The sequence below is a fragment of the Tetrahymena thermophila genome (assembly GCF_000189635.1).
Source record: "Tetrahymena thermophila SB210 genomic scaffold scf_8254391, whole genome shotgun sequence".
NCBI lineage: Eukaryota > Ciliophora > Oligohymenophorea > Hymenostomatida > Tetrahymenidae > Tetrahymena > Tetrahymena thermophila.
Genome location: NW_002476174.1, coordinates 151,637 through 166,357, shown reverse-complemented (window position 1 = coordinate 166,357; position 14,721 = coordinate 151,637). Strand labels below are relative to the sequence as shown.

Genomic DNA, 14,721 nt, shown 5'->3' with positions numbered 1-14,721 from the left:
AAAAATAATAATAATAAATTAATACTTTAATAAATAAAAGTAAAAAATTAAAATAGCCGTATTAAAAAAAAGTAATATTTTAGGTAATCTCAATCATATCTATAGTATCCTACACCATGAGCACTCACTAATCTCACCACAAAAAATTTTCTGAAACCGAAATAGCACATCTTGTTTCTGAAATTGTTAAAAACAATTAAGAACATTTGCTAAAGAATATTGATGAACTAAATGAACAAGAACTCCACCTTTACTACCAAGATTTGAAATAGCTTGATTTTAAGCTTTTACATAGTCTTTACTAGACCTACATTGTCTAAAATTAGGCCCCCACTACTTTCAATGATGACTAAGTTACTTTAGTTGAAGAGATTCTCAGCTTAGAACAATAAACTGGCTAGTTGCTTAATGAATTATAACTTCTTGGTCTTGAAGCTATTGCTAAGGGCGAAGTAGCTGTTATTCTTTTAGCTGGTGGATAAGGTAAATATTGAATTAAAATATTTACTTTATAAGAATAATTTAAAATATTTTTTTTTAAATATTCACTAAAATATGCTAAACAAAAATATAATTTACATAGTTTGGTTGTCATTTTGTTAAATTTTTTAATTAACTTAAAATTATATTTAAAAGGTACTAGATTGGGTTATGACAAGCCAAAGGGTATGCTTACTCTTGAAGTTCCTTCTAAGAGAACTATTTTTTCTTACTACGCAGATAAAATTAAAACTCTTTCAAATTATGCTCTTTCTAAATTCCCTCAATATAAGAAAGAAAACGATGCCCACGGTCGTCAAAGAATTCCCATACAATTCTACTTAATGACTTCAGTTGTTACTGATTAAGACACTAAAGATTATTTCAAGGCTAATGATTACTTTGGTATTAGTGAAGACAGTATTCATTATTTTGTTTAAGGTTATCTTCCTTCATTAGACAAAAAAGGCAAAATTTTATTTGAATCCAAAAATAAAATCTTCCTTTCCCCTAATGGTAATGGTGGTATCTATGACTCTCTCCAATCTACTGGTGTTTTAAAGAAACTTAATGATCAAAAAATAAAATACATTCAGGTGATTATTTATTTACTTATTTATTCATATTACTTTATTCTAAGTTTAATAAAATATTTTTATCAGTAATCAGTTTAAAAAATTATCAAGATTTGCAAGGAAAATATATTTATTAAATTTTAAAAAAATATTTTAGATGATGGGTGTTGATAATATTCTTGGTAAGTTTGCAGATCCTGAATAGATTGGTTTGATGGTTAAGAAGGGATATGAAATCGTTTCTAAGTATGCAAAAAAGAGAAATGCAGCAGAATCTGTAGGAATTCATGTATTGAGAGACAAGAAGTTTAGCATTATGGAATATTCAGATATGACTGAAGCTTAAAAAAATAAAGTTGATGCTAATGGAAAGCTTGTTTACGACAAATCCTTCCTCTGCAACTTTTTCTGTTCAATTGATTTCCTTAATCGTATTATCAATGATGAAAATGCAAAGAAGGAACTTTTCTAATATCACTTGGCTAACAAATAAGTTGCTTATTATGATGTAGATTTAAAGTAAGTTGTTAAACCTGCTGAAAAGAATGCTTACAAATTTGAATTGTTTATTTTTGATTCTTTCCCTCTTGCAAAGACTTTCTGTTTAATGGAAATCAACAGAGAAGAGTAATTTGCTCCCATCAAGAATAGCGTAACAGGATCACCTTAAGATAATCCCAGAACTGCTGTTGAATAGCTTGCAAAGTTACACTAAAAATGGCTTATAAATGCAGGTTATACTTTTGATTATTAAGCTTCTTGGGAAAACGTAGTCGAAGTTGACCCTAAGATTACTTACTATGGTGAAAATATCCCTGCTCCCAGCGAAGCCAACAAACACATCACAGCTAAGCCCTTCTACTTAAAATGAAATTATTTATTTTATAGTTAATTACATGTATTCCATACAGTTGTATTTTATTTGAGAAATTTTAGTAAAATTTTAGAAAAGTTTTACAAAATGATTTTTTTTTATAAAATTAATTTAAAAATGAAGATTTTTTTAATATAAATGAAATTAATAAAAGTGGTTTTGACTATTAAATGAATTAAATATCTTTTTTGAATTCTACTTTTTATTTTCATTTGATTTAATAAATTATCAATAAGAGCAGTTATAATAAATAAATAATTCAATTTATAGATAACTTTTTCAGACTTATTATTCACACACATACACTTACTTTATAATAATAGCATAATTTTATGAGTAAAAAAGAAAAGAAGCCAGCTCCTAAAGATGCTAAAAAGGTTGATGAAAAACCTAAAATAAATTTTGAAGAGTTGATTATGAAAAATTTATCTGAGCCTAAATTATCAATAGATCGTACAGGAATACATTTCACAGTTTTAGACCTTAATGTAATTAGTTAGATTTCATTAAAATGCTATTAAATTAATTTCTCAAAATTTAAATAAAAGAGTAAGTCATTAGATAGTTTATAAGCAATATTCGCGAACTATAAAGCGCTTACAAAGATTGATTTACATGCAAATAATATCTAAGATATAACAGTCCGTAATATCATTTTTTTGAATCAAATCAGGATATTTTATTTAGGCTTTTTATTTAATTCATTTAGTCGGTAATCTCCCTAATTTGATATGGCTTGATGTAAGTCAAAACAATATAAAAGATTTAAAATCATTATAAAATGAGGAAGGGTTCAGAAATTTAAAAGTATTAAAAAAATATTAAAAAGAGTTACTTAAATGATAACATTTATTTGTTTTTTTTAACAAATAAAGTATTTGAATATATCAAAGAACAGAATAAGCGAGCTTTTAACACCAAAAGCACCTAATTTAATTCATTTAAACTTAAATGAAAACTTGGTTGATAAAATGGAAACTTTTGAAGGTCATGAGTCATTGAAAATTCTTGAATTAAGAGGGAATAGAATTTAAACTACATAGTAGTTAGTAAATATGCCTAAGTTATAAGAGCTCTATTTAACTGCAAATAAAATTAAAACTGTAGTAGGTATAGACTCTCTTGTTAGTCTTACAAAGCTACACTTAAGATTAAATAATGTAAATAAAACTACTTTAAGTATAATCTAAGGTATTTTTAAAAATTATAGATTGAGTAATTCGAAGAGAATTTCCCAAATTTAGAGAATTTGCAATATTTGAACTTAAGAGAAAACAAGATCGATAAATTTGAAGAGATCTTAAAGCTAGCTGCTCTTCCTAATCTTAAAACTTTAGTACACTCCTTTAATCCCTTGATAAATAAAAATCCTAATTATCTTTACGAAACAATAAATGGTTTATTAAAGTTATAAAGAATTAATAAAGTTGAGGTAAAAATAAATAAACATATAATATATAAATTTATTTTAATATTTAATTACAAAGATAATTATGAAATATATTTTAATAGGTGACGAGAAGTTTAAAATTAAACGCATTTAAATATGCAGAAGATAAATGGAGAGTTTAAGAAGAAGTAATTATATTATTTTTAAACTTTGATCTAATAAATAAAAAATAAATAGGAAAAAAAGAGATTGGAGGAAGAAGAAAGATTAAAACAAGAATAAGAATAGCAAGAAGAAAATTGATTTTATTACTTTTTAATAATTAATTCAATGTAAAAATATAGTATTTACTGTAAAATTTAGTCAGTACATCATAAAAATAAATATAATTTTTATTCAATTTTTATTTCTCTTAATTAGAAAAAAGAGTTAATTTCATTTTTTTAAAATAAAAAAATCGTGAATGAAAATAAATCTAAAGTTTTTGTAATTTAATTTAAAAATAATTTTAGTATTTATGAAATATTTATTAATGAATGAAGAAAGAAGAAAAAAAAAAACTAAATTATAGCCCTTATTAAAATTAATTAAAAAATAATGTTTGTAATGACTTTTGAAGATAAATTAGAAAATAAATAAAATTGAAAAATAATTAAAGAATAATTGCTGCATCTTAAATTTTAATTGTGGAATGAATGTATAGTGCATTAAGTTTAGAGAAGAAAAATCTTAATACAAAAATTATAGCTAAAAGCAATTAATTTAGAATCTAAACAATCTTATTATTTAACTTAGAGAATATTTAAGAAATATTTAGAAAGTAATATCAATTAATATAAAATGGCAGCATCTTAGAAAGTAGTTAATGGAATAGCCAAAGGCTTGCAAGAATACGTTAATCCAAGTAATTACCTACTATTATTTTAGTGAATTATCTAATAAGCTTTTGCTTTTCATTTTAGATGAGAATATTTAGCTGGTAGAAAATTAAATAGTAAATAAAATGTGGTGATAATTTTATAAAACATAAAACTAACTGAATCAATCAAAAACAAACTCATTAAAACTCTAAAATGATATTTTTTATTAATGTTTTAATGTATAATTTATAAAGCAAAATTGGCTCCTTTTAAAAAGGCTGTTAGAGACTAAATGATGGAAATTGAAGGTTTATAAGCATTTGAATAAGGTCTCTATCACAATAAAGATTATGAAAATATGATTAAGCAACTTGTAGAATCAAGAAAAGCATTTAGGTAGCTTCTTTACAAATTTAGATAAAGAAAAAATAAATTAAAAATTTATTATGCATTTATAGAAATTCAAGAAGTAAAACTGAAAGATAAAGCATTGCAAAATAATAATATGATGAATGGTCTAAATATGTAGAGATTCGTAAAAGCTAGTTGACTGAAGATTTCTAAATTCCTAAAAATTTCTAAAGTCAAATGGATCAAGTTTGGGGATTTGTAAAGAATCGTAAAGAATCTACTATTCACTCTTCAAAAATGCTTGACTTCCATTACGAATTAATGAACTAATTCAAATTCTCTATTCCTATTGAACCCAGACTTCTTGTTTAGATGATTCATCCTCACTTTGGTTATCTTAGCAATTACCCTGTAATTTTATAGTTAGTTAGTTAGTTTGCTAGATTCAAAAAATATAATAAAAATATCTTTCTACATATCCCTTTAATAATTCTAATAAATTATATTAAATTAATAATTTTTAAACATTTAATCTTTTAGGGAAACTTTACTCAAGAAGATATTTTAGAAGTCTATAAATGCAAATTAGTTGCCTCTATGGAAAGAGTTTTAGGTTAAGATTTACTTGCCAACGAAATCGCTGCATATACTTATTGGAAAATTTATGATAAGTAAGCACAAGGATCATTTGATCTTAAAACTTTCGGTGAATTCATGAAGGTAGTTAATTTTTTAAAAAGATTTAAATATCATTTTATAGCTGTTATAATTATTACACTTTGCTTTTCATCTTAAGACTTATTTATTTTATTGATATTATTAGACTTTCAGATTTAATTTAGATGGTACTGCTGAAAATTTCAAGTAAGAATTTAAGTTTGCTCTCCAATTACATCCTGGTAAATTAAGATTTATTTATTGAGTTATTGAGTTATTTTAAAAATATATGATAAAATATTTAGGTGAGTTAAGCAATGACTTATAAGAGTCTGATTAATTAGTAAGATTTGACTTCTATCGTTACCTTTTCTTAGAAAGAAATCTTTGATCTCCTCTTTCATTCATTCATACAATCTTTATTTTATATTTATTTAGTATTTTTCTATTAAATCAAAATGAAAAATCAATCATATAAAATATCTACAAAAAAAATCGATAGATATAAAGCATTATTAAGGGGATTCAATAAATTTAATCTATTTAAACCGTAATCTATTATATTATTTGTAAATACATGCATATCTTATCGCTTTTTGCCATGTCTTCTAATTGATTTTTCATTCTGTTAAATTAGTATTTGTACTAAATATACGATTTAAGTAAACTTAACAAATAAACAAAATCGAAAATAAAATCTTTCATTTATTTTCTTAAAAAAATATTTTAAATATACTTACTTATATTACTTACAGCAAATTAATAAATTAAAATAATTTTAAAAGCAAAAAATCTAACTATTTAACATATTTTTTCAAAAAACTAAATGAAAAATTATATTTTAGTATTTGAAAAGATTTTTTAGATTATTTTAATTTTTAGTAAAAATACAATAATTTTAATGAGTCTTTATATTAGAGACTAATAAGGTCTTTATAATAATCTAGTATTACAAATAATTAATTGAACATATTTAAAGAATTTATAATTAATTACTTCAACAAAAACTTTTAAATTTTATATTTTTATAATCATTATTTGTCAACCTTTTTTTTTTTAAGCTCTTAGAAAGAATCTTCTAATTTTAATAAAAATTGATCAATTTCTTTTTTTTCCATACCAATTGCACAAGCTATAGTCATGTATGGTAAATATGTGAAGGAGTCTGAGTGAGAGCCATAGTTTTTAAACTTAATTCCACAAACACTTTTAGTCTAGTTACTCAAAATTCTGCTTCCCATTACTCTTTTACTATATAGTATACCTCCTAGAGAAGTAATATCTTTTTCATTTTCTTGTTCTTTTTCTAAGATTATTTGTTCCTTCATAGTTGTTAGGGTTAAAGCTAAACTAATTGTATTTTCTTTAATATCTAAAAGTCTTTCAGAGTGACGTTCTGCAAATTTTTATAAACAATCCTTCAAATATTATAAATTTTCTTTTCTTTAAGAAAGCAAATCTTTAAGTCCTTTTTTCCCCATAGAAAGCAGAGTAATAAAAACATCTAAAATAGGTCCAGCACTTGCTCTTCCTGGATATAATTGATTTATTTCTTGTATTACCTTCTCACTGTGTGAATATATAAAAGCACCACCAACTGGTACCATTAGGTTTTTGTCAGTGGAAGAAATTAAGCAATCCACTCTACCATTTTTAATTCCCATATTAACACTATTAGCAATTTTAGTGCATTGCAATCCATATGCATTGTTAACAACATGTCCAATATTATATTTGGCACAGAGTTAAGCTATTTTTTCTATATCGTCAGGTATTCTTGGAGCAAAACAAGAAGTAGTAGATAGTACACATAAAATTTCATCTTACTTCTCTTTAATTACTTTTTCTATTTCTTCTATGTTTGTAGTAAGTTTATCTTCTTTTTAAATATTTTCAATAACCAAAGGTTCTAAACCACTAGTGTAAATGCATTTTAAACACGTTTTTTGATCAATCCTTGGCCATATGACATACCTTTTCTTAAAATTATTACCTCTTAAGGAGCTTAAGACTAAACTAAGGGCCATTCCAGTAGCTAAAGGGACTATCAAAACACTTTTTATGCTTTAATATCCACATATTTTTAAGGTATCTTTTACTAAATACTCTGTTAACTTGAGTAGAAGCGAAGAACCTGCAGCTTTAGGTTATTCTGCGCTAATATCTCCACTTCTACCAATACCATGTGCCATGTAATAGTGTCTTTTATTAACGAGTTCGCTAAATACTCTACCTTCTCTTTCTCCAACTCCCATTTTATTTGGAAAGTTATTTGTATCCATCATAGCAAGCTCTTATAAAAAGTGTTCAATGCTTAAATCGTCCCATCCATCATCAGGTAAGCATCTAATAATGATACATAAACAATAAAATATTTGATAAAAAGATATTAAAAGATTAAATTGTTGTGAATAAATATGGATACCTTTGAGATAACAGAACTTTTATTAAGTTTTATCTTGTATTTAATGCTTAAGAAGATAAATCAATATAACTTTTGCTAATTATCTAGCTAGCCAATTACAAATTTTAAGAATTCATTTGTTTTATATTTAAGATATTTTGTCAAAATTAATTAGTAATAAATAATTTTCTAAAAATTGCAAAGACCTTATTCAATTTGATATTGAAAACCTTTAATCAAAATGTTTTGAAAAAAGATGTGTAAAAACTTAAATTATTTTTTTTTATTTATCCTAAATTTTAAATTAATTATTGATAGGAAATATTTTATTGAAATAGATTTGTAAAAAAATATATTATCAACAACAATTTTATTTAATTTATCATTAAATATTGATAATTTTTAAAAAATATTTATGGTAATTATGCACAATACACATCAACAATAAATTAAAAAAAAGTATTTAAAAAGAATCTAGTTTATCCAATTTTCTTTAAAAATTAATTGTTTTTCTACTAGTTTTTGAGACATTAGAGTAAATTTAAATATGTTTATTTTAATATCTTAAAAATTAAATATGTTTATTTCACTTAAATATTAGAATTTAATGCTGTAAAAACACAAAAAAATTTACATTTATTAAACTAAAACACAGAAAGAAAATTGATATTTTAAATTATAAAAATAATTCATCAAAATAATTATTAACAAAAATTTTTATTGTTAGTTATTCTAATTAAAAATTTAATAATTTTTGATTTTAGTTTGTGTCTACAGGCTCTAATAATAATTATTATTTTAAAAGGTTATTCTAAATTAATATGAAAATATTTTGATTTAAACTTGTATCATTACTTATTTTCTCAAAAAAATCATGAATTATAAAAATATATTTAAAATGGTGTTTATGTTTAATCAAATCTTTTGCTAAATATGTATAGTTTTAGGAAAAATTGTATGAAGTAAGGAATAAAAATCTACTGAAATAATAAAAACTAATAAATTTAATAATTCTTAAATATTAAAATCAATTAAAAAGCTAAATACTAAAATATTAGCAATTAGAATAATATTATCTTTAAATTAACAAATGTAATACTTTAAAAGAGACATTTTTCATTCGTTAATATATAAAACAATAAAATAGAAAAATAAATAAAATTAATTATTAATATATATATTTTACATATAGAGAGTAAAAAAATTAATAAAAGAAATAATCAATCAAAAATTTTTGTTCTACTTAAAGCAAGAAAATTAATTAATTATTTAAGCTACAAAACAAAAAATTAATTAATTAAGCTACAAAACAAAAAAATTAAAGTGATTTGAACTAACAAATATAATATAATAAATAATAATATTAAAAATTCAATAAGCAACACAATGGCTAGCTTAACTAAAGAATAGATTTTTAAAAAAATAATTTAGAATCGCGCCTACAGAGAGTAAATACTCGCTGAAGAACGTCCAAATTTTGAATAAATTATTTAATAAATTTAAAAAGAACATCTATAAAAGCTATAAAAGTAAAAAAAAAAAAAGGATAAATCTCAAGAAGATAAGAAAAGCTAATAAACTCAAGGCGACTAGCTCAATGAGAATTTGCAACTTGAAGTTGAATTGAAGTAACTCTTTAATGCTATTGATGAAAAAGTTAAAAGTATTAATACTGGAGCAATGCAAAATATTTCTTCTTTAGTCTTATCTAGGTCACTTTAACTTACCTAATACGTCTCTCCTTAAATCTAAATATCAAATGAATCTCTTAGTTTCCTTCAAAAATCTGATAATGTTGTAGCTCCTAATTTCAACTCTCCTGTATAAATGTAATCTCAAGACTCCTAGGGATAGGCTAATTCATAAATTGCTTAAATGTAATAGCAAGGTGATTAAGAAGATACTTCCGTTAACTAGAACTTATATATAGAAGGAAGCAGCAGCGAATCTACCTTTAAACTAGCCTAATTGAATGAGCTTAATTAGTTCAACACAAATGTGGAATCAATTCAAAATGCTAGTGATACTAGCAGCTCCTCCTTGCATTCAATTATTTAAACTTTAGTCACACAATTAAATGCAAACGATAATGCATAAATTGAAGAAGGAAAATAAGAGGAAGAAAATTAATCTGAAAATGATTAAACTAAATGAATATTAATGCTAATAAAAAACAATAAAAAAATTACTATACTAAAACATTTTTTTAATTTGAAAAACAATAAAATTAAAGTTTATAATATATTTTTTGTATTTCAGCATTTAATTAATTAAATGAATGATATTATTTTAGTTCAAAATTCAAAATAATATTTTAAATCAAGAGAATAATTTGAAAAATATATTAAGTTTTTTAGTTATTGTTTCATATTTAAAGTTTAATAAAAAGAAAAAAGTAAATAAAATTTAATATGTTTGTATTCATTTAAATGTTTTATAAGCTTTTAGAATATCTCTCTATCTATCTATGTGTATATGTGCGATTGAGATAAAAGAATGTCTAATAATTTTTTATTTTAGAAAATTTTTTTTTGATATGAATATAAAGTTTTAATACTACGTTGAAGCTCAAACAGTTTGTGTAAAACTTAATTTTACATTAGTTTATAATTCGTTTTTTGTTTCTTTTAATGAATTAAAATAATATTTTAAGTATTCCTTTGTTTATTATTTTTACTCTTAATCATTTCTATCCTCTAAAGTTCCTAAATCGCTAAAGATAACCTCATAAAAGTAATCTTATTCTAATTATTATTACTTTTTTTATTATATTTACTTATTTACTAATTGATTTGGCTCTTAAGTATTTCTCTTTCATTCTGCTAGTTAGATATTTTATATTATTCTATGCCTTAAGAATTGTTTTTTAAATTTAATGGCTATTTCTTAGTTTTTTGTTGAGCTTAAAATTTCAATTTGTTTTGCCTAGTCTAAATGTTTGCTTATTATTTAATTTAATATACTTTTGAAAAATAATTAAAAACCAAAATGTAATTAATTAATTTATTTGATTAAAATATAAATTAATGGTAATTATTTTTTCTTAAAAATAAAGGCAAATAAATATCTTGCATTTATAATAGTAAAATAATAATTTTAATTCAAATTTATTTAAAAATAAAGTTGTAATTTTATTTAGAGAATCAACAATAATAATAATGAATTTTAGTTAATGGATATACGATTTAAGACATTTTAAAATTATAAAAGAATATAATGAATGAATTATTTATGCAACAGAATTAAATTTATTTATTTATTTAGTTGTAAGCTAAATTTTTAATTCTAAATATAATAATATTTATTTTTTTGAAACGAATCAAAATTTAGTGAATAAAAGTATAATTAATTTGTTTAGTTTGTTGATTTATTTTGAAATAGTTTTTGGGAGAAGAAATTATTTAGATGGAAGGGAAATTCTAATTAATATTCATGTATATTTGTTAATTAACTGAGTTAATTGTTCATCTTCTTAAATTATTTTTATAATAGTATATAAATATAAAAATAAAAACATTTTAAAATGATTCATACTCGCCTTCAATTGACTAAAATTTTAGGAGATAGATATTATTTTTTATTAACAGGGCTTAATTTTAGGTATTATGAAATTTTAAATTTAATTTTAAGGGATATAATATTTAGAAATTAATTAAATTATATTTTTAGCGATATCAAAATAATTAGTTTACATTAAAAATTTTCAAAATTAAAATATTTTTTTCAAAATGTTTAATAGTTATTTCATAAATTTATTTAAATCAAGCTTATAAGAAAACTTATATAAAATTAAAGCTTATTGCTATTTTTGTTATCAAAGGTTTATTAATAGATTAATAATAAAATAAAATTTTTGGCTTTAAGAATTTTTTTAGAAAATCATTTTGATTTTAAATTTATTTTTGCGATTTGCGATTTTTTGCATTTGCGATATTTTCGCGATTTTTACTTATCACTATAAGGAATACACGTTATTAGAATAATTTTGGTTATAAATAATTTAAATTTATTAACTTGTATTGAAAAGTATAATAATTCTATTTCATAAATAGTGTGCTGTGAAGAATAAGTTTTTGAATATAAATATAATATTTAATTAGCATTATTTGATAATAAAATTGAAAATATATATTGCTATTTAAGTAGATTTCAATAGAAGATATACTGATGAAGATAAAAACAATAAGCAAGTATTAATTCAATGAAAATGAAATTTTAGGCTAAGGTAGTCTTGGTAAAGTATACAAAGCAAATTTAGTGGAAGAAGTAAATGGCGAAAAAAAAGTAGTTAAATAAAATCAGTTATTTGCAATAAAAATGCTATAATTGAATGTGTTTAAATAATATAATATTTCAGATCCATTAGAAAGAATAATGCAAGAAATTGAATTGCAAAAAGATTTAGATCACCCACATATTACAAAATATGTAGATGCAGTTAAAACTGAGTAAAATGTTTATATTGTAACTGAATTCTGCAATGGTGGTAATCTAGAACAATATATTTACAATAACAGGCCTAAAGAATAAAGAGTGCTTTTTCTTTTTTCATAAATAATTAGCGGATTTAAATATTTAATGACTGAAAAAAATATAATTCACAGAGACATAAAACCTTCAAATATTCTAATTCATGATGATATACCTAAAATTTGTGATTTTAGTATCTCTAGAAAGTCAAATATTCTTAATGACACATATAAAACTATAACTGGAACTCCACTTTTTTCATCACCTCAAATTCTCAAAGGTATTTAATTTATATAGATCTTATTATTATTTAAGTGTGTTATTATGAATATTTAAAATAAATGATAAAACAATAAAAAGTTTATAATATTAATTTTATTTAAAGGAAAAGAATATACTTCTAAATCAGAAGTTTGGAGCTTGGGAGTAACACTGTATTTTATGTTATTTTTTAAGCTAAAAGATGAATCAATTTAAGAATATGATAGTCATAATATCTGCAATACTTCTTATCCTTGGTTTGCTAATACTAATAAATTATTGAAGATAGCAATCAAGGAATAGTAAAAAGTAAGATTTCCAGAAGATGTTGAAGTTAGCGAATAAGTCAAATAGCTAATTGCAAGAATGCTAGTTTATGATGAAAAAAATAGAATAAGTACAGATGAATTATTTAATCATGAATTATTCGTTAAATATGATTAAAATTTAAAGCAGGCTAAAATTAACAACATGCTTACTGATTCTTTTCATTAATTTAACGAATCCTAATTACCTGAGTGCGAATTAGTAAATAAAGTTTAAGAAAATATAGATTCTTAAGTTGGTATCATTGAGTTTATGATATAAATATTAGATTATTAAAAGGCCTTAAAAGATTATTGTGAAGAGTTTTATGGACATAAAAAGCTATTACCTTCTCTCTTATAATCAGTATTATGTGTAAAGATATAAAAAAGACTAGAGAATTTTAAAAGCTATCTAGCAGGGAAGGAGGAAGTATCAAAGAGAGGAGTTTTTTTATACAAATAAAAAAATTCTTTAGAATTTAATTCAATAAATAAAAAAGTAGATTATATGATTGACGTGTATGAAAAAAACGTTTAAAATATTTAAAAATGCTTAAAAACGCTTGAAAAATCACATTCTAAGTTTAGTGAATCTTCTCCCAACTAAAGCTTAAATGATATGATACAAAATACAATGTATCAGTCTTAATTTATTTAAGACAATATCAAACAGCTATTTTTAGGGATGAAAGAAATTCATTTTCATCTACTTTAATAAGCAACTCTAAACAAACAATAGTTATTTTATTTAGAATATTTAGACGATCTAATTTCATTTCATACAATTGACTAAACTGCAGACTCCTCTTCTTACAGAATAAAATCTTCTAATATATAAAAATTACTCTAAAACTCTTTATCTAAATAAATTGCTTCACCTTAATCTTTTTATTCTAGAATAGTTGTAGGATTTAGTAATTTATTTTCATAAAATTGATTTATTTTAAATTAATAGTTTAAAATATTATAATTTTTATTGATTCTATTCAAAAAATAATTAATTATATTTATAATTTTTAAAATATTAATGAGTTAGTTCTACATTTAATTTATTTTTGCATTCTCTAAAAAAGACTGTAAAAGTTTAAAATACTTCCTTCTGTTTTTAATAATTAATATTTACATATTTTTATATTCTTTTTACATTCTTTAATATAAATTAACTTAAAATAACTTCTTAATATTATTAATTGATAAACCCTTTTATAAAATTTAAGTATTTCGTATTTTATTTTAAATATTTTCATTAAATTGTTTTTAATATTTGTATGATTCCTTTCTTAAAAATTACTAATCCTTAATAAATTTTATCTTACGATATTTATTTTTTAATAATAATTTGGTGAAATCTTAATATTTCTTTTATTAGTTTTAATTTTTGATTGAAATCCTTTATTTTGCATGATAAGCCTAATTTAAAAATTAAAAACTTTTAAGGTTTTAATTTTTTTTTCTTTTAGAAAAATAAACTTTCTTAAAGTTACATAAATGAAATATTGCTTTGAGACATTTAAATTGAAATAAATAGACTTAAAATAATTTACATATTTTTATTTAATATCTTATTAAAAATATATCGTTATGATATTACAATTTCAATAAATTCTAAAGGTTTTTCAATTTGTAAATTTTCTATTCATATCTTTTAAATTTAAAAATATTTTTCTTCCTTTTATTAAATTTTAGAAAGAAGTTTAGATAATCAAATATTTAAAAATTCCTATTTGCTTTTAAATTGCTACAATATTTAATAAAAGTGAGTTTTTTATTGATTTTAGATAAATAATTAATAGTTTATTGTAAAAATTAATTCATACATAAAGGTATTCTGAATTAATTACTTTTTATTCTTAGACAATTGATAATGTTAGAATCAAATTTTTTTTATATCTATGCAATTTACTTTGATTTTTGTAAGAAAATATAAATTTCGCTTCTAACCTGAAATCATTAAGATTTAGGAAGATTAAAGCAAACCAATTAACATTGTTACAATATTAAAAATTTCGATATTATTTTAATAAACTGTAATCTAACCTTGGGTAATCAGTATTAACAAGAATGAATTTTTAATTTCCTTTATTTTGAAAG

At 22.0% G+C, this 14,721-nt stretch overlaps 7 protein-coding genes across 7 annotated transcripts; 5 read left to right on the top strand and 2 right to left on the bottom strand. All coding sequences in view use genetic code 6, as the record gives it.

Moving 5' to 3' along the window:
* Window positions 1-116: 116 nt before the first annotated feature.
* On the top strand, window positions 117-1,926 carry TTHERM_00703670 (UTP-glucose-1-phosphate uridylyltransferase; the record flags this gene model as incomplete). The annotated part of the gene is made up of 3 exons (XM_001032038.3): window positions 117-483; window positions 637-1,076; window positions 1,213-1,926. The coding sequence occupies 3 exons, from the start codon at window positions 117-119 to the stop codon at window positions 1,924-1,926; spliced, it is 1,521 nt and encodes a 506-aa protein (XP_001032038.3).
* A 335-nt stretch (window positions 1,927-2,261) lies between these two features.
* On the top strand, window positions 2,262-3,622 carry TTHERM_000703669 (hypothetical protein; the record flags this gene model as incomplete). The annotated part of the gene is made up of 7 exons (XM_012800059.1): window positions 2,262-2,417; window positions 2,478-2,574; window positions 2,639-2,736; window positions 2,805-3,089; window positions 3,140-3,361; window positions 3,442-3,507; window positions 3,557-3,622. 7 exons carry the CDS (start codon window positions 2,262-2,264, stop codon window positions 3,620-3,622), a joined length of 990 nt encoding a protein of 329 aa, XP_012655513.1.
* A 537-nt stretch (window positions 3,623-4,159) lies between these two features.
* Window positions 4,160-5,578, top strand: TTHERM_00703660 (hypothetical protein; the record flags this gene model as incomplete). Its single annotated transcript, XM_001032037.3, has 6 exons — window positions 4,160-4,223; window positions 4,434-4,575; window positions 4,638-4,941; window positions 5,071-5,250; window positions 5,354-5,429; window positions 5,493-5,578. 6 exons carry the CDS (start codon window positions 4,160-4,162, stop codon window positions 5,576-5,578), a joined length of 852 nt encoding a protein of 283 aa, XP_001032037.2.
* A 640-nt stretch (window positions 5,579-6,218) lies between these two features.
* Window positions 6,219-7,728, bottom strand: TTHERM_00703650 (O-phosphoseryl-tRNA(Sec) selenium transferase; the record flags this gene model as incomplete). Its single annotated transcript, XM_001032036.3, has 2 exons — window positions 6,219-7,533; window positions 7,613-7,728. 2 exons carry the CDS (start codon window positions 7,726-7,728, stop codon window positions 6,219-6,221), a joined length of 1,431 nt encoding a protein of 476 aa, XP_001032036.1.
* Window positions 7,729-8,977: 1,249 nt separating this feature from the next.
* TTHERM_00703640 (hypothetical protein) lies at window positions 8,978-9,745 on the top strand (the record flags this gene model as incomplete). The annotated part of the gene is made up of 1 exon (XM_001032035.3): window positions 8,978-9,745. One exon carries the CDS (start codon window positions 8,978-8,980, stop codon window positions 9,743-9,745), a length of 768 nt encoding a protein of 255 aa, XP_001032035.3.
* Window positions 9,746-9,885: 140 nt separating this feature from the next.
* Window positions 9,886-10,665, bottom strand: TTHERM_000703639 (hypothetical protein; the record flags this gene model as incomplete). Its single annotated transcript, XM_012800058.1, has 2 exons — window positions 9,886-10,091; window positions 10,152-10,665. 2 exons carry the CDS (start codon window positions 10,663-10,665, stop codon window positions 9,886-9,888), a joined length of 720 nt encoding a protein of 239 aa, XP_012655512.1.
* Window positions 10,666-11,758: 1,093 nt separating this feature from the next.
* TTHERM_00703630 (Serine/Threonine kinase domain protein) lies at window positions 11,759-13,567 on the top strand (the record flags this gene model as incomplete). The annotated part of the gene is made up of 2 exons (XM_001032034.1): window positions 11,759-12,341; window positions 12,447-13,567. 2 exons carry the CDS (start codon window positions 11,759-11,761, stop codon window positions 13,565-13,567), a joined length of 1,704 nt encoding a protein of 567 aa, XP_001032034.1.
* Window positions 13,568-14,721: the final 1,154 nt, after the last annotated feature.